Below are 19358 nucleotides of genomic sequence, written 5' to 3'. Positions count from 1 at the left end.
AAAACTTATTTTTTAAATTATCTAATTATATTTAATATAATAACTATTAATTATAACTAGTAATAACTCTATATATAAAATAAATTAAAAGAAATATAATAAATACTATAAAATTATTAATAATTAATTATAGATTAATCTATAGTTATTAATCTAACTGCTATAATTTAATTTACTCTAGTCTACAGTTAACTACAGTTAAGAGATTAATTAATCTTAACCTAATCTAATCAGTGTTGGTTAAGGAATTTTATATCTTAATCTAACCGAGGCCGGTTAGGTTAGGTTATGGCTAGGTTACAGCGGTTAGGTTATGCCACTCTAATATTGAGCTCGCAGAACAGCTTTCTAACTATTTATTTTACTAGAATTAGGTATTTTGAACAATAAGATAATAATATTGAATTAAGATTTTTAATATCCCGTTACTTACAAAATTATATAGGTAATTAAAATTATAATTGTAAGTTGCAGATTATCGGGGTTTCTACAAATTTGTATAGGGAATCAATATAGCTACTGTGATACTTGTAACTAACAGGGTATTGTAACTAACGGGGTTGCAACTAACAGGGTTTCTCAGTAAGACCATACAGACGTATCAAGCCAAACAAAGCAAAATCTACTAAACATATCGGGCTCCAGATGCCATAACTAGTCTCAGCATGCTCCATCCTTACTCCTTGAGTCGTTAAGGGAAACTAGTGCATGGAACAATTCCCTGATGGTGCCGATGCGTCGGCAGCCTGCCGGCGGTTCGGGAGGCTACCGACGCTTCGGCCGATATAGTAGGCTCGTTCGACGAGTCTGGGTCTCAGCAATGTAACATAACATAACCAGCAAATTGAACTCAATCCAGCCCAAGAGCTAGTCTAGCGATAAGCGATTCTCGGGAGAAAACAGTAAGCTACTCCCTGCCAGATTTCGCGTATGTCTGCATTGGGTGTTTTATGTTAACGAAGATAATCAGCAGCAGCATCGGCGCCTTCGACCTCGAAGCGCTGTGGATTGTCAAACTCCATTGCACATCCAATGTCATGCAGAGTGTAGCCAAACACAGAGCAGACTTCGCCTGTCGGCACTGGCCCATTCTGACTGTTCGCGTTGGGTTAATGTCTACATTAGTCGAGTTGTCTTTCTATAGCTGCAAGAAGTGGAGGGCACATTATAGAGACTCAGATGTTTGGTTTCTGGAGTTGATTTGGCTGCGATGGCATTACTAATACAGGGGGCTTTCTATCTTGACCGCCTGATCCTATGACTAGACTACGCTCTATGTCATTGTAGGGTCTCCACGTCCACGGTGATCTTCCGCTGTGACTTTGAATCAGTGAATACTTTCATTCAGCTTGAGTCCAAGATGGATGTCGGGTTCTTTCGGCCAGTCAGCACCAAGTGCTATCATGAGAGCCTACGGCTAGCACGCACTAGGGTATATGGACAGGTTGAATCAGAACAAGAAGCGGCCCTGCTCTCGAAACGTATTATTAATACACCGCAGCGTTGCTGAAATGAACAGAGCATTAAACCGCACATGATCGAACCCGTAAAGTTCATGCATGGCTCTGCTGAATAGTTACTACCATAGTATTCCATCACGTAACAAATCTGCATAGATACGATGCTTCCTTCGTACTCGGAGCAAAATATATCACCGGATGTAACATTCAGTATATTGGGTTACATCGCTTTTAATGAATGCTGGGTCTGACCATCAATGGCAACAAAGATTGTTAATCCATGAGATACCAGAAATGTAGACGGGAGCTAATGGCCGTTGTAGTGCTGCAGTTGGATATAATGTATGTTACAAATTCTCGCAAGGTGATAAAACATATGATTGTCATACTACTATCAGGCGGCCCGTCGGCGGGAAGTCTTATCCTCAAGCTTAGTGTGAAAGCAGTTCTCTAACTTATTCTGGGTGTTAGGCTCCTGACTATAACCTATAATCTGTATCGGTAACCTATTGTGTACCCATTTATATATTAACAGGGTAAATACAGGGACTTATATAGAAATGTATACTTAGTAAACAGTTTTATAAATGCCAAGAACATGTTTATAAATGCCAAGACTATGTTTATGTAGAACTAGATTTAGATGGGCAATCTATACAGGTTACCTACATTGGTTTTCGGTTGGGTTGGGTTATACGAGATTCAGGATAGGCTCTGATGAAGTCTAGGGCCCCTGTAGTACATACAAGTCCGACAGAATACTACGTGAGACACCGTCTGCGTGGTTGGCTATATTCGCTCTCCTATCTTTAGGCAATGGATTTGGGAGGCCTCGCGCATATACTAGTGTCTCTGTGTGTATCTGATAGGCCACAGTTACATTATGACGGGTCTATACACTTTTGTTTATAGCGGGCTCGAGGAAAGCGAATATTGATGAATGCCACAGCAGCTCAGGTATATAAACCCCTTCTTTCGCTGCTCTACATCTGCACAGCTCATTAATCCTCGTCTTTTAACCTCGTTCTCTATCATTCCAACTTCAAGAATCTCTCCCCTTTTCAAGATGCGTTTCTCCATTACCGCCATCGCCGTCATGGCTGGTCTCACTGCCAGCGGATCCGCCTTTGTCATTGACACCTACAGTGATAATAACTGCGGCAGTGTCGTCGAATCCGGTGTTAATATCTGGGATAACACCTGTGCAACTTGGCCTAAAGGTTTCAAGTCTTTCAAGATCAAGACCTGGGGGGGTTCTCATCAGAAGGGGTACTTCTTCGCGGAAGGTGGCTGCGGGAGCCTTCCTGGGGCTATTCGCAAAGGATATGTGGATTCCACAACGAACGACTTCTCGCTTGGAGGATGCAATGGTTTTAACGGTGCATCTGCCAATGCGGTTGCTTCGTATTCTGGTTGATAAGTATAGGAATTCAGCTAGGTAAGTCCCATATCACAATGGTTGAAAAAAAAAAGCTAACTGTACCCTAGGAGTATTGTGGTATTGTGAAATGCCACAGGGAGGGGAGACATGGAAAGAAAGAAGGATTCACCGACTCTCACTCATCTTTCCTTTAATCTGTCCAGTATATCGGATATATATCGTCCTGGAATAGCGACCAAGGCAATTATAATCTCGCTGTTTCTTTGGTGATTTCATATTATCCAGAAGAATAGATCTATTAAGTTTTACCGTAGTAGTGTGTGGTTATCATCCTGATAATTACTAGAATTCAAAGAATTTCAATTGTGTTAGTGTGGCCGCTTGTTCGCTTCGTATCCTATGTGGCCTTCAGAAATCTCATGTTCGGATATGACCCTCGGGGTTTACAGAGAGAACAGAAGTCTTGTAGTCTTCTTAAATATATCGTTTTCATCATAACCACAAGCATATATATTGTCTTAAAACAGGATTTACTGCAGAGAAAGGCTCTGTTGGCAACCGAAACCAGACCCTAGACAGGTTATTGCCCTGCGTACCAGTCCTGGGATCGCAGAGCGTAATACTAGTAATTCTCTTGCCCATCTGGTGCGTCCAGGTCCATTGGGATACCCACTAGCGGCGCGAGGTTTTCTTCACGCGGAACCGCAAACTCCGTAGTTTCCAAAAGGCTCGGGGTAGAGGCACAATGTATGCTAATCTTAGTAACAATCCATAGTCATGGTAGTCAGTACAGGTATCTATTTCTACATCTATAGGACTGGAGCACTAAGATTAGATTTTAAAAAGAACCCGCTCACCCTTGGGCCAATACTACTACATATATTATGAATATTAGCAAATAAAGTAAGTCACATAGTAGAACTAGAAAGATAAATCTCAAACATGAGTAAAGTATTAATTCCCTTCTATAGCTCCAATATACTTCCGGAGAAGCTCTCTATTCTGTAAGACAATCTAAATACACTTTCTGATCTTTTAGATAAAAATTATTCAGATCCCTAAGGAAGACCTGAAGGGCCGCCCAAAACTGGCCTTGGGTAAGCACCGTCATACTAAAGCTGTTGTATGTTTTTAATATGGAAAGATATCTTTTTAGATGTTGAGTAGTGTGAGTTGCCATTGCCGCTCCCCTTCACCTGAAACCATCTGAAAAAGGTTCCGGGAAGACTGCTAAGTGGCGAGATGCCTACAGCGAACCTTGAGTAAAAGTACAGCCATCCTAATGCTTGTTGTATGGCTTTTTATCTAATATCCTATATTCTGTTGCCAGAAGTTACTACTCTATTGTTTAACATATTCTGCAGCTATATAGTAACCATTATTCCTCCCAATTCGTAAAGAAAGTACGTTTAATCCAAGGGGAGACGTTGCGGGAAGGAAGAACGGTATACCGGGAAATTCGACGTCTCTATTGGTAATTATGCAATGTAATCTAGACCAATGCTATCTGAGCTCTTACCTTTTACCAGATAGCCCAGCACCACTTGTATCTAAGGCTTTGCGCCACATTCTCGCCTTTTGAAAAGAGTAGCAGTATCAAGCACGGTTCCGTTGGAACTGCTGATAAAGTCATGGGTGAAGTGAGTGCAGTTGTGGAAAGTGAGCTTGCTCCAACCATATGCCGAGTGTTGTGCTGCACGCGAGTAAGGCTGGAGAGGATAGGTCAAGGAATCGAGTCCATCATAGTGACCAGCAGCACCGTTAGTAATATACCATGGGGCGCTGGGGTTGTTCAAGCCGTTAGGGTCAGCATTGAAGATTTGGATTGGTGCATTTCGCTCGTATAAGTGCGTGTGGCCAGACACCACGAGGTCAACACCATGTTTCAGAAAGATCGGCTCAAAAACCTTCCGGCAGTCCTCGCAGACGGTGCCGCTCTCATTTTTCGCGCTGATGTACCAGGGACGGTGACCGGCTGCAACAATATTGGTCAGGACAGATATTGTAGTCCTCATGCCAACTGATCTTTCCCTTTGTTTTTTGTTTGCAGAGGGGACTTTACGGGGATGATGAGATTTTTTAAAAACCCACCAGCAATAATCCATGGGGTCTTGGTTCGATCCACAGAGCTCAAGTCCTTCTCAAGCCATTTGAGCTGGGCGTCGCGAAGCGTGCTAAATGGGCCGCTATCCTCATCCTCGCTTCCTCCCACCTCATCCGGACCGATGTAACCGTGTCCGAGGTCAGTTTCAGTGTCGAATTGAATGTAATGAACCATACCGCTGTCGAAGGAATACCAGAAATTGCCTACCCCACCAGATTGCTGGCTGGGCATGCGAAAGTGGTGACGATAGCCGGTGAAATTGGTTTGACCGGGCATACAGATGGAGACATTGTAAGAGATATGATGCGTGGAGTCACTTGTACCACCGTTGTCACCTAAAACTTTTATCAGACTGTTTCCGCTTTATGGTTACCTCTTCTTAGTCGTGGATGAATCTTACAGTTGGCCTCGTGGTTGCCAGGGCCTACCATATATGGCTTCTTTGAAGTGATGACGGACATTTCACCATAATATTGGCTCAGTAAAGATTCGTAGACTTTGTATCCATTGGCAATGGTTATATTCGGAAGAAATCCTTGGATTTCCTCTTTGAGCCAATAGTCGGCGTAGGCAATGTCGTTCGCTGCAATAGGAACATGGTCAATCTGATATTCCCCGTGCATCAGAACTTAAAATGAAAACATACGGTGCCATAAGAAATCCGTGTTTGCCCCCTGCGCTTGGAGAGACTGCATGGTATTGTTGTCTCCAGGCTTCAAAGGGTGGTCTGCACCTTTGCCGACATGAGTGGTTAGGCCTTCAGGGCCCATTACTCCCATGTCAATTGCTACAGCGACCGAATATGGTGTCTGATCTCCCCGACGGCGACTGGTCATGAAAGAGTACGGCTTGGTAGCATTGCTATGTTGAGGCAAGTAGTACAAGCTCCAGATCCAGCAAAGGAACATGATTGAATACATTTTAGCATATCACAGCCTCCGAAACGCGGTACTTTGCTCACGAGTGGACTGCAAATTAGCCCAACTTCCATATTACCGAAAGTAGACATGGGGACCAGGTTGTTGGCCGGTCCAGCTCCGACCTGAACGCATGTACCGCGGCGCTGGACCATCCAGATGCCAATTTGGGCGCGGAGTTCCGCTCCAGAGCACTCGACAACAAGATCGATGCCTTCGCTTCGCTCGCCGAGTCCAAATTGTTCTAGGATATGCTTCCCCTGTACGGCATTAGAGATGTATCTGGCACTGTGTATAGGGCAATGGCTTACACGACGCTTGGAGTATGCCATCATCTCCTTTCCCCCCTCTTTTGGGATTGCTAAATGAATGTCAGTTGCGGCATATTGTTTCGCAAACTCTAAGTACGAACGAAAAAGTGATGAAATTGTTGAAGGGGCTCTTGCCCTGCATTGAGAGCGAGATTTGTGAAGGTTCTTGTTGGGCCTTTACTCGGTGGTGTGTGGTGGGCGAGAAAGCCCTAGTAGGCAGCAAGATCCACTGTACCTACTTGGATGGGACCAACAGGTGCTCACTCTCACATATAGAAATTTGTCTTATGTCACTTTGTCCACTCAACAATCTACACATGGTAATTCTTCACTGGCTGCTGAGTACTCCGTATCCATATGGCGTTTGATGTGGATATCGCTGGTTCTTTGGCTCCGCAGTCAATGCGGTGACGGTTCAACAGCCCTATAGAGTATGGAATGAACCCACGATAAAGTAGTCGAAAGGTACAAACTGTGGGGCTATAGGGATTTGATATCGGTCGACGTCAATGCAACCCTCATTCGTGTACAGGTAAGCAAACAGTGTGCAACAATAATTGGACCAAAGCTTTGCATCATGTTTTAGGGCTGACGATGACTTTTGGCTTCAACGTCTACACAGCTTGAGAGTGGGTATCATTGTTAGCAAAAAGGCTAGGGCATAGACACCTTGTTCGTTCGAATCCCATCTTTGGCATTGGGATTCTAACCGTAGGGGTCCCCTAACTGTATATAGTAAAGGGCAACTCGCCACAAACCCCGATCCCGGTACGGAGAGGCGTTAAGAACAGGAACCCCACCTTCTAGCGCTTACACTATACGTTCTATGGTCTGCCCTGTAGGCTACAGCTCGAGAGATAAGAAAGCTTAGCGCGTTGTTAGAACAACTTGTATATGTTCATACACTGTGACAGATCCCAACAAGGTAAACAAGCTGAAAAATCACACTTTTATGGCGTTTAGGTAACCCGCTATTCTTTTCCACCTGCGGCGGTAACACTCTCTTCATCCAGGGTTGCATCTGAGACTCCCTACTATTTCCCACTATACTGAAAAATGCCTGCGCCAGATGGGATACCAGACAGACGGATTGACACCGTGATATCGCTGAGACACACCTCGTCATAGGCAGATTGGTATATAATCATGATAAACAACAGTTTACTAGTTGTCTAATATTTACTCCCTACAAGCTTGAAGGACCATGCCTAGTTGCGTTAAACCAAGCATGACCCTAGACCGATATATATTCAAGATATACCTTGTTGGCCTGCCAACTATGTACAACCCTCACTGAATGAATATATGTACTCTATTTGCATCATGAAGTCTAGGAAATAAAGGTATAATACAGCATGGCTGGAAGGTTCCACTGAACTGTAATAATATCATGTAATACTATATGAAGGAATTAAAAGACTCAAGGACGCCTATTTGACAAGTGGTCTTCGGAAACCAGGTACTGCTCTATTGAATAACACGGAAGCCGAAAGCGAGAGTCGTGAAGAAAGCAATGATACGCCACAAATACAGATAGTCGACGGAAGATAACCCGCTGAAGTGGTCCAAGTACGCCTCCAAGATACTACCCGGAGCGCTACAATACTGACAGCGGGCTCCTGTTGCCTGAAAGCAATGCCGTTTCTTGGGCAATTGGGTCCCCAGCGCGGTCTTATATGCTTAGCAGGATATTTCCGACTTGTGTAGAATAATATAGTTGCCCTTTTTATTTCTTTTCTTTTTTTTCTTTCCTTTTTTTTTTTTTTTTTTTTTTTTTTTTTTTTTTTTTTTTTTTTTTTTTTTTTTTTTTTTTGTTAATATTAACAGGCCTGCTATGGATTGGCTGTAGTAGACATAAATCATTCTATGGCTAGAACATTTTACGTAGGGACTTGAAAGATAAATGTATAGACTGAACTAGTTATGTCTAATCCAGTAGAAAGCTCTGGGTGTACTTGATTCGTGGATCTGGTAATTCCATTGTTAGAAATATATAACCCTAAAGCTGCTGCAGAATGCGCCTATTTCAGATGATGACCGAATGCTTGAGGACAGAATAAGGAGTCAGATGAGAGTTGAAGCATGTGTCTTCTACTGCTGCCACATGGCGGCATCATGTAGATTCCTCCAGTTGGGCAATGTATTTGGCCTTCATCTTCTCTACCACAAGAGTTCCTAATCTCCCCACGGTCCCTGCTTTCGAAATTTCTGGGATAGCCACATCGACGTGAAGTCGGCGCCGGGTCCAATTTCTGATCTCAATGGACATAAGTGAATCAATTGTGATATTGTTAATCTCATTATCAGTCATATCCTCGTGGTTGGATATATATGTGGCGATCAAACGTCCAACTTCTCCCCGTATCCTCTTCTCAACTTCGGGATCCTTTAGCGTAGCGGGGTTGGCTTCCACTTCGTCCATCAGCTCCTGGAGGTTGTCGGGTTCAGCATTGCTGTCTGATTGTTGAAATGAGTCATAGTTGGCAATGGCACGCGCACGAGCATCCAGTGTCCAGAATGGAAGGTCCTGTACCTGACTGAATGACTTTGTTGGACAAAGCCCAATGCCCAGACCCGCAGATTGAGGTCCTTTCTTATTGTATAACTCAGGGTGGGACCGCAGAATCGCCAAGTGCAGGGTGTCCATTAGCTCTGACTCCTCGATAAAGCGCGCTGATATCGCTCGCATTCTCTGCACAACATGTGGTGTCTGTTTAAGAATCCCGATACCCTCCACACAGCCAATATCTAGCACTGACGCTGGCATGCCGTTAGCATGGCGGTATTGAACAAAGGCATCTAAGAATGTGCTTGCTGCAGCATAGTTTGCTTGGCCTGGGTTGCCGACTTGTCCAGACATTGAGCTGAAGACCACAAAAAAGTCCAATGCGACGTTTTGCAATGCGGAATGCAGGTTCCATGTGCCTAAAACCTTAACCCTGTTCGGTACCGTCCATTGATCATGGGACATTTCAAGGTACAAATGGTCCTATTGGGTTTGTACACATAAATTAGCGGGTCATAATCCACATGGCGCAACCGATGGATGGCTTACACTGAGGGCCAAGGATAGGTTGATAACACCGGCGATGGGTCTAGCGCAACCCTCCACTGCCCTTTGAACGTCTGGCAGATGAGTAACATCTCCACTCACAGTGTGGACATGACATCCAATAGCATCCAGCTCCCGAATGAACATTTGGTGGTCATCGGATTGACCTGCTGAACGAGAAAATATTACAAGGCTTCGAGCTCCGTGACAAGCCATCCAGCGGGCAACTGCTTGGCCTATCCCACCCAAGCCACCAACAAGCAGGTAGGACACGTCGGGGTTGAATGCTATGGTCCTTTTATCCTTTACCCGGGGGAGGTCACCAGGTGACTCGGGCATCTTTACGAGGATCTTCCCCATATGTACCCCCTGCTGCATGTATCGGAAGGCACTAATGATATCGCTCGCTTCGAAGATGGTTCTTGGTTGAATTGGGCTTATTTGGCGTTGCTCGACCATCTCCAGAAATCTATCCAATACAGTGCTGACTCATGTTAGCCCAAGGTTTGGTGGCTGGGAAGTGGTAAATATACTCATGGAATTCATCCGGATATTCTTCAAAGAATTGATTGAGGTCTACCCCAAAAAAGGACCTATTGGATATGAAGAGGTCCATGGAGAGCATACCATGCCCAAGGAAGTCTCGTTTACCGAGCTCAAGCATCTTGCCGAAAGGTGCCACACATTTCCAAGATGTATGAAGCAGATTCCCTCCCAAGGAATTCAAAACAACATCCGCACCCCTATTGCCTGTGCAGCGCATAAGGTCCTGGAGAAATGAAGCATCCCTTGAGTTGAATATATGATTCCTGGGTATGCCATAAGTATCTATCAGGTGCTGTGCTTTGTTCCCGTTCCCAACAGTAGCGTATATCTGTGAAACCTTTAGCAGGGTCCAGGGAAGCAGATGGATGTATGCGTACATTTGCCCCCACCATTTGGCATATTTGAATGGCCGCGAGGCCCACACCTCCAGTCGCAGAATGGATGAGAACCGACTATCCAATTGTTAAGGTTAGGTAACATTGATGGAAGGTAGCGGGCGTACCTGGTTCTTCTTTAACCTAGCTAGATGTAGCAGAGAATAGATCGTTGTCGCGAAGACTGCAGGCATCGTGGCAGCATCTTCTAAGGAAAGGCACTCAGGAACCTTCAGACACATCCTGACAGGTATTACCTTTCGTGTCTGTAAAGAGCCAGAGGCGACGAAGAGAACTCTGTCACCATTATGAACATGTTGGACGTCGCTTCCTGTCTGGACAACCACACCGCTTCCTTCAATCCCCAGGTCTTCAATCTGCCCCAGTACTCCCATTGAAACCATTATGTCCTACATAGTTAGCTTTCTTGATAACTATCAAATCGCATAAGTCTTCCACTTACCTTAAAGTTTAGCGCGGCGAACTTAACGTCGACAATAACTTCGTCCTTCCCGACTGTGGGAAGATCAACAGACTTCCAGTACATTGTATCAAAGACACCGCAACTAGTCATTGAAAGTTTCTTTGGGGTCTCGTCACTCGACATATGACATAATTCAGTTGCGAGGTTCGTCCAATGGAATCTGGCTATGTTGACCTTCCCATCCTGTAAAATATATTCACTGTCAGGGATGATGTGACAGTCTTTATGACGTTGAACCTGTTTGTAGACTGGTATGATGCTGTCAGATGCCAATAGGCTGTAAGAATCAACCTCCAGGGTGTTGAGATTCAACTCTAACTCCCTTCTCAAAGTACGAGCCAATCCAAGAACAAGGCTATAACGAGGGTCATGGCAAACTGTTTGACATGTTGATGTAACCCAGAGCATAGTTGCTTCCCGGTTCTCTCCTAAGTATCTCTTGAGACGTTCATGCTGCTCAGCGGAGACATCATGTAGAAAGGGTCCAGGTCGGTCTAAGAGGAAAACAATCCCTGAGGTAGCAGGACAGGTCACCTCATCAAATGCCATCCAGCAGACTGTGTAACCAGCGGCAACGAAGTTTTGGGCAACACTGTTCTCCCATTCTCCGACCTCAGCGCGATGTACAATAGTAACATCAGTTGCTTGAGGGGGGTGACTTGGGTTCCGTGACAGTATGTTCACCATGAGTCTGCTCATTCCTTCGTCATCAAACTCTGCTGCCTCAACGCCTGTGAAGCCTGCCCTGAGAAGTTCAGTGTTCCACTGCGCTGGAGATATGTAGGGCCTTGCACCACGACCATCCTTTTCACCTATCCACCAACCGGGAAGCACACCCTAGATATGTCATTAATGGAACCGTTTGGGCAGTTGGACTGAGATTACCATGATAAAATCAAATATCGGCAGCTCTTTGGTCGGTTAGACTTTAAACATTAAAAATGAGTGGAGGATATACTTGCCTGGCCAGAGTTCCTGAAGGATTAATCGACCACCAGGAGCAAGGAGCTTCCGCACATTTTGCAAGGTGGTATTGAGGCACTCTGTTGCATGGATGACCTGGCGCGGATTGTCAGCGTGCCCGTCATTGTCTCAGGTATGGGGTCTATACATTGGAAGCAACAATAATATCAAATGACCCGTATTCAAACCCTTGTAGAACTGGATCCTTGCTTATGTCCAGTAGGCGATACTCCATGTTTTTTCGATCCTTGTATTTCTCTTTTGCACTATGCAAAAAACCAGGAGAGATATCTGAAAATACGTAGCTCCCATACATTGGCACTCCATCAGGGGAGCGCAGATGATCTAATATGACTGTAGTACTTCCTCCTGTGCCAGCCCCAATTTCCAATATCTTGGCCCGGGGATTAGAGTGCATCAGTAAGTTGAGTAGCTCATGCCAACACCCCCACAGGGATGGTTGGTAATACAGATCCGCCAGCCCATCCTCATCCACGAGAACGTGCAGGGGAGATTCCGAACCAACAATCATGTCACAGATGTGCAACAAAACAGTTTTGACCATACTAATCATTGCTAGACAGTCTGATTCCTGCGTCTGGGCTTTTGCTGAAAGCTCATCAATAAGACACATCCTTTGTTGGGTGTCCAATTCAAGAAATCTTCGTGCATGCGGAGGAGTCGGAGGAACACCGTTTCGGATGTCCTCCACCCACCTCGCAATGAGATCTTTATACTTGCTGAGATGTTCGGTAGCTGGAACCTTATCCTTGATGCGATAGTGGGCTTCTGATATCACGCAGAGAATTATATCTGCATATAGGCCACCATCCCTTCCTACGGGACGGAACGAGAGAAGCTCTTTCGGCGGTAGAAGATCCAAGTCCGGTGCCCAATTGGTGTGGGTTACTAGCGGGAAACCATGTTGCGAAGTCTCCCCACTATCAGTGACAGAGAAAAATGCTGCACCTTCAATAGACAATATAGGAGACTCTCCGGACACCAATATGGCGCTTCCTGTCGTTATACTTGTGGATGTTTTGTATGCATCAGCCTCGACAGCAAGTTTCCCGTTCCCGGAACTGACGCAGATCAGTTCAAAAAATGAAGGCACTGTCAATTGGTCAAATACGCCAGCCATACCCGAACACATCGCCACACTCATGATTTGTAGACATTGGTCAATGATGATCGGGTGTAGCGTATAGTGGCTTTCATGCGCGGTATGATCTTCAATCATTGTTGCTGTTGCTATCTTCTGCTTGGGGTCCGATGTTATGTCTTGTAGACCCTTGAAACGCTGCCCATATCGTAGGCCATATGTTGCCATAAGTCGGTACCACGTCTCGGAGCACACTTTGCGACTCAATGGGGAGATCTTCTTGGATTCCATATTTTTTTCAAAGCTAGCACAAGCCTGTCCCTGGCAATGCTTGACCCAGTCCTCACCGTCGTATGCAGAAATAGTGAACTCATACCAGTGTGAATCAAGGAAGTCTGATACCTTTACAGGTTTTAGACTGGTAACAACCTCCATCGTATGGCCCTCTGCCAAAAGCAAAGGAGCCTTTAAAAGAACGTGGTGCAGGGAATAACTTTCAGAGCCGTCGACCTGGCGGATCGCTTCACCTATCATCGCTACGAAACCAGCCGCTGGGAAAACAATTCTTTTAGTTAGCTCGTGGTCGAATAGCCAAGGAACATCATCAGGGCGAAGCAGGTTTGACCACATAGGCTCTAGGTCACTAGCGCCGAACATTCTAGAGCCGAGAAGCTCATGATGTGGAAATGCACGAAATCTCCAGTTATGTACCAGACGGCTTTCGTGAAGTAGTTTTGCTCGATGGTCCCACGGATATGGTGGCACGTTTGTCAACACCTGACCTTGCCCTACAAGACTTTGGAGATCAACTGTTGGAACACCGTGGGCCCATAAACATCCCATGGCTTCCATTAAGCAAACGTTTGCTTTTCGTTTCCTTATTAGTGTGGGGACGTAGGTGGCTTTGGATATGTTCCCCGTCTGTATGATTTGACGGATAGGTCCCGATAAGGCAGAATGCGCTCCAATCTCGACAAACACTTGTCCTGCCTCCTGTTCATGTTGTAGAATTGCTTCCATAGCTTGGCGGAATAGCACAGGGGACTCCAAGTTTTGACGCCAGTATTTAGCCGATAGATCGCCCGGACATTTGAGAAACGAACCTGTAACTGTGGACCAAAAAGGCACCATGTTGCTGTTTGTCTCGATTTTTGACTTGATGATTTCTTCGTAAAAGGCTCCCACCTCCACCATATGGCCTATGTGGACACCAATGGATATCAGCATGAATTGACGGGCCTATACATGTTCATGGCTTCAAAATACTGACCGGAATGATATGCTTTGTCAACCCGCAACCGGCGACAGAATGTGTCCGCATTGTCCGACTGAATTTTCTCAATGACTTCGTCAACCTTCTCGCTATCCCCTGATATTGTGGTGCTTTGGGGACTATTTTCACAAGCTATCCCCACACCTTCAACCAGATATCGCTTGACGTCTTCAGCCATGAGGCCGATAGCTGCCATAGCTCCTCCTTGGGCCATTTTAACTGCTTGCCCTCGATAATATGCCACGACGATAGCTGACTCAAGCGACATTGCCCCAGCGGCATATGCAGCCGCAATCTCGCCACTTGAGTGGCCTATTACCGCATCTGGCTTTGCACCCCAACGTGCAAGAAGGTTGACAATTCCAATCTGGACCGCTGTACAGAGTGTTTGGGACAGTTCTGCTTCATGTATTCTGCAGCAGTCCTCGCCTGCTATGAGCTCATCTACACGACCACGCTTAGTCAGTAAGGGCTCCAAATCCTCGGTATCTAGAACCAAAAACCTACCTTCGATACTCCAGTTCGGTGGCTGTTCTAAACTTTGGATCACCCTATCCATTCTTTGTATATCCTGCTGAAATATGGGAAAACATTCCAGAAGCCCTTTCCCCATGGCGGGCCATTGGGCTCCTTGTCCTGTAAACACGAATGTCAACTGGGTTGAATCGAATCGACGTGCTGTCCGTTCGCTTTTGGTAATACTGCCATCTGCCTCTCCAACAAAAAAGGTGCGGTGATGCAAATGCTCCCGTTTTATTGCAAGGGTATATGCCAGGTCTTGGAATTCTAGGGCTGTTCGCTTAGCATATTCTGTTAAGTCATTTACACGTTGACTTAGCGACGTTGGACTTGCAGCAGACACTAGGAACAGAAACGATTGGGTATTCTCGTGTTGAGATGGGTTCCGATCTTCCACCAGCCCGTATGATGCAGCGGAGTCCAAGATTGCCTACATACCCCATTAATGTAAACTTCCCTTAGGTGTAATTTCCTCGTATAACTCACATGCGCATTGGAACCACCGATGCCAAAGCAGTTAACGCTAACTCTCGGATGCCTGTCCTGTGGCCATGGAATTGGCTCGAGCGGGACTTGGAGCATGGCTTCCTTGAATGGTACTATATGGAATAGTCAATTAGCAAGACACTTCACTTTGGGGACCGTGCTGGAAACTAACCTTTAGGATTTGGTTCCTTGAAATGGATATTAGGTGGTATCACATTCTTTTCAAGGGCTAAAACTGCCTTGATGATGCCAGTGATACCCGAGGCACCCTCTGAATGACCGAAGTTTGGTTTTGCCTGGGAGGTTTCAGCGATTGCTTGACTATAGACACAGCCTCAGAATTGTAACACCGACCGCTCCAATATAGACACCTTTCTCTTTGAACAGATCTGCAACAACTGACAATTCTGCTGTATCACCAACAACGGTCCCAGATCCATGACACTCGAAAAAGCCTGTATCAGTTATGTCGCTGATACCTGCCTTTTGGTATGCCTTCCTAATTAATTGCTTTTGCGTTGGTGCTCCAGGGGTCGTGATCCCCACTGTCCTACCATCGCAGTTTGTGGCAGATGACCGGATAACCGCTCGTACTCTGTCGCCAGCTGCTAGTGCGTCTTTCAGTGGCTTTAGATACACCGCATTGATTGCCTCGCCGCGTCCATAGCCATCAGCTCCAGCATCAAAGGTTTTACAGATCCCGTCAGGAGAGAGGACCATATTCTCCGACATAGTCGTGGTCATCGTAGGGCTCAAAATCAGACTGGTGCCCGCCACGATTGCCGAGGAACAATCACCGGTGCTGATGGCCCGGCAAGCTTCGTGCAGCCCTACCAGTGACGATGAGCAGCCAGTTTGAACGGTCATACTGCGCAATGTCAACCTGGGTAAACGAAGCCAAAAGGTCTATCTTCCGGGGTCTCTAACCTTGGCCCGGTAAGGTCATACTCGTATGAGATACGGTTTGCGAGAGCATAGTCTCCAGCCCCTAAAGCATGTAGTCGGTCAGTGTATTGGATATTCTTGGCGCATAGATCCATCCAGTCCTCCCCGAACACCCCAACCCAGCACCCAATATCCCTGCCCTTCCAGTTCACCTGTCCGGCATTTTCCATACATTCCCACACCACCTCTAGCAGCAGTCTTTGCTGAGGGTCAAGTCGACTTGCTTCATAGTTGGTTATGCCGAAGAAGCCAGTATCGAACTCCGTTGGATCTTCCTGTAAGAAATACCCTTTTTTGGTTCGAATGGCATTTGGTTTCGCCTGCTGATAGAAGGAATCGACATTATATCGTGTTTCCGGGACCTTAGAGACCGCGTCTTGTTTGTTCATGAGGAATTCCCAAAATTGATCTTCCGACCGCACCCCGCCCGGTAGTCTCATTGCCATGCCTACCACGGCGATCGGCTCACAGGGCTTACTATCCCGACAAAAGCTCCTCTCAGCTGTTCCTTCATTGTTCTTGCTTTCCGAGGTTTCGGGTACCCTAGCGGCCGCGATGTTGTTCATAATACTGCTCAGCTGCGAGTCAAGCTCCAACTCTGTCAGTATTTGCTCACTATGTCTTCAGTTGTCTGGTGCATACGCACCACGCTATCCGGCTTTGACTCCATGGCCGACATATCGACAGAAGTGACTGACATCCTGAAACCGTTGAGCTTGATCTTGTCGCCAAGGTACGGAAGTAGGAAACTGCGATACTTGGGTTTGAACAAAACGAGTATCACCAGCAAAGTCTGGAATAACACGCGTGTCAACAGTAAGTACAAAAGTCACGTTCCTGGCTTGGGTCTTATATTTCGAACTGTGTTATTACTGCAAGTATGGGTCCAGACTACTTACTACACCGCCATTGCCTTCCTACTAACAACCTGTGGGCAGAAATACCACCGGTACATGCATACATACATACATACATACATACATCCATACGTATCACATTGCGGACGTGTCATTGGAAGCTTGGTATTCTCTTGCCTTTCAGACTGGTGGCGCTACCATACCATTCGCCATACAACATTCTCTTTTGTGGTTTTTTTTTTTTTTTTTTTTGACTTTGGAAAAAAAGATAATCATATTAGGACTTCTTTGTCGGAAAGTAGCCAACCTACTAGATTCTAGCGCGCATAGGCAGTCTCACAAAATTAGAGCTCTGGACAGAAAGAAAACTCATTATGAGGCATCATTACTCAGCCCCACTCACGTCGATCCCTCACATTACGATGGATTCAGGAGGTTGGCAACCAGCTATCTAGTGGTAAAGGAAGATATACTGCAGAGAAACATAGGGTAGAATAATTCAAGACAAAGCCTTGGTATTCAAATCCAACATAGAGCCTAATTGTTGTGCTTCCCGACTAGTCTTCATGAGTCTTTTTACACCGCGTCGGATTCGTCCCCACACCAACACAGCTTCAATATGGACAAAAAGACTGTTTGGTCAGGCGACTTTCATCTCCAATGTGGAACCATGAAGGTGCGCAGGTCGGCTCGTACGGGAAGTATGTTAACTAGCAGACCTTACGTGAGTGATCCGCCCAAAGGAATTTGACATGTCAGGAGAGAGAGAGACGAGTAGCTTCCTGCAGATGTCGAAGTGACACATATAACCCTGTTGTCAATGGACAATCCCAGGGGCGAAAAGTTTATGAATGCAGCTAATATGCCGGTGGAGTTAGTGACGCAGCTCAAAATGTGCAGGCTTGGATAAAAATGTGGAGATATAACCGTCGAGTGATTTGGCTGAAGAATTTGTGAGGAAGATCATGGGCCAGAACCAGGATGACAGGGTAATATCATATGAGGCAACGATCTGCGCGCTATGGGATGACTTCTCCCTGTTTCTTAGCTGCTGGGATCCTCGTTGTCCGAGTCATTCACTGTATCAAAGAGTTATACGTTATTGAGAAGAAAGCAATCTTCACCACAATGGTTATGATGCCAGACAAAGTCCCCTACTTGCATATCGTATGGGCCCAGCTAGTACAAAAGCATCCGCCCAGGACACTTGAACTCGTGGGAAGTGTCTTCACGCAGATCACCGTGTTTTGGTCTCTATCCCTTGTTTTTCTACTACTGGATTCGTTCGGTCCATCCTATGTCCAGCGGTACAAAATACAAAGGTCCTCTCGGCAACCCCGTCGAACACTGCTCTGGAAGGCCGCTCTCATTGCTGCCCTAAATCAGGCATTCACGATACTATTACATATTGGGCAGCTTTTCATCGTTCGCCCACTGGTCCCTCAGATCACCGGCTTACGAGTGGAACCCAAGCTGCCATCGGCGGCTGAGATCATGCATGATATTTTGTGGTGTACACTGGGCCGTGAAGCTCTGTTTTACTATGGTCACCGTGCCTTACATTGGCCTTGGCTGTACAGACGGTTCCATAAACAACACCATCTGTTTACTACTCCTGTAGCGGTCGCTTCGCTTTATTGTCACCCCGTCGAACATGTGGTCTCCAATATATTACCCGTTGCTATCCCTGCACACATTCTGAGGATCCATATCGTCACATTCTGGCTATTCTCTTGCGGAGTCATCGCCCAAGCCTCCTTGGCACATTGCGGATACAGCTTTTTTGACTTGAGCTTCGCTGGTTGGAAGCCAGAGGTTCATGATTTGCACCACGAGAAGTTCAACGTCAACTACGGATTGATCGGTCTCTTGGATGCTATCCATGGCACGAGAGACACTGGAAGGCGGCCTTTCTGCACGGGGGCTTCGGACAGAAATGGTCAAGGTCTGTCCAAAGTGCAACAGTAGAGAATGCTCGAGTGTGGGATAAGGGACGCATGGCAGACTTGGAAGGCCTTTATCAATGCAGCTCAACAGTTCAGAACGCGCCATGCAGGTACATGCAGTAGTTATACATTAAAAAGACTAACCTCATTTTAAAGTTACGAAAGATGAACAGCTGCCAAGCCCGGACCAATGGTAGTATTGTACAGACCTTTCGAGCAGATGGGGTTTTACAGGCCCTCGGAGCACACTAGAGTGTAATTCATACATATTCTAACAGACAAATGCCTTCTCAGGTGTGCAAAAGTCTGAGTGGCCAACAGCGTTTAGTTACCAACATAACAACGCACCAATAAGCTACCATCAGAAGGCCTGATCCGAGCACGATTTGCATCAAGGCTCCCTCACCACCCCACCACATAATTAGGCGGACGATTGATTTCAGATAAATAGCAAGATTGCGTTATCAAATGAGTTTGCAAGGCTATCAATCGGGCCCTGGATACTTGTATGGTTATCTACAGGTATCTTCGCCTTGGTTGCCTTCTCATAAGCGGTTCTGTCAGCAGCAAAGTTTCGCAGAAGCCCGGTTGCGAACATGCGGACTCCCATGGAGTCTATGGAATCGATCTAATATGCA

The 19358-nt window shown here is 45.9% G+C and overlaps 4 protein-coding genes across 4 annotated transcripts; 2 read left to right on the top strand and 2 right to left on the bottom strand.

Annotated features, from left to right (window-relative positions):
* Positions 1–2526: 2526 nt before the first annotated feature.
* On the top strand, positions 2527–2877 carry BDV38DRAFT_284853 (uncharacterized protein; the record flags this gene model as incomplete). The annotated part of the gene is made up of 1 exon (XM_032060359.1): positions 2527–2877. The coding sequence occupies one exon, from the start codon at positions 2527–2529 to the stop codon at positions 2875–2877; it is 351 nt and encodes a 116-aa protein (XP_031911656.1).
* A 1514-nt stretch (positions 2878–4391) lies between these two features.
* On the bottom strand, positions 4392–5853 carry BDV38DRAFT_294607 (metallophosphoesterase family protein; the record flags this gene model as incomplete). The annotated part of the gene is made up of 4 exons (XM_032062532.1): positions 4392–4816; positions 4933–5280; positions 5346–5528; positions 5592–5853. The coding sequence occupies 4 exons, from the start codon at positions 5851–5853 to the stop codon at positions 4392–4394; spliced, it is 1218 nt and encodes a 405-aa protein (XP_031911655.1).
* A 2433-nt stretch (positions 5854–8286) lies between these two features.
* Positions 8287–16617, bottom strand: BDV38DRAFT_294606 (uncharacterized protein; the record flags this gene model as incomplete). Its single annotated transcript, XM_032062531.1, has 14 exons — positions 8287–9162; positions 9229–9709; positions 9759–10195; positions 10250–10555; positions 10609–11466; positions 11557–11688; positions 11741–13893; positions 13965–14916; positions 14973–15085; positions 15145–15268; positions 15327–15855; positions 15900–16279; positions 16340–16515; positions 16560–16617. The coding sequence occupies 14 exons, from the start codon at positions 16615–16617 to the stop codon at positions 8287–8289; spliced, it is 7575 nt and encodes a 2524-aa protein (XP_031911654.1).
* A 1285-nt stretch (positions 16618–17902) lies between these two features.
* Positions 17903–18742, top strand: BDV38DRAFT_284850 (sterol desaturase family protein; the record flags this gene model as incomplete). Its single annotated transcript, XM_032060358.1, has 1 exon — positions 17903–18742. One exon carries the CDS (start codon positions 17903–17905, stop codon positions 18740–18742), a length of 840 nt encoding a protein of 279 aa, XP_031911653.1.
* Positions 18743–19358: the final 616 nt, after the last annotated feature.

Source organism: Aspergillus pseudotamarii (genome assembly GCF_009193445.1).
Source record: "Aspergillus pseudotamarii strain CBS 117625 unplaced genomic scaffold BDV38scaffold_42, whole genome shotgun sequence".
Lineage (NCBI taxonomy): Eukaryota > Fungi > Ascomycota > Eurotiomycetes > Eurotiales > Aspergillaceae > Aspergillus > Aspergillus pseudotamarii.
Note: the sequence above shows the minus strand (reverse complement) of the source record. Positions and strands in the feature narration are given on the sequence as shown.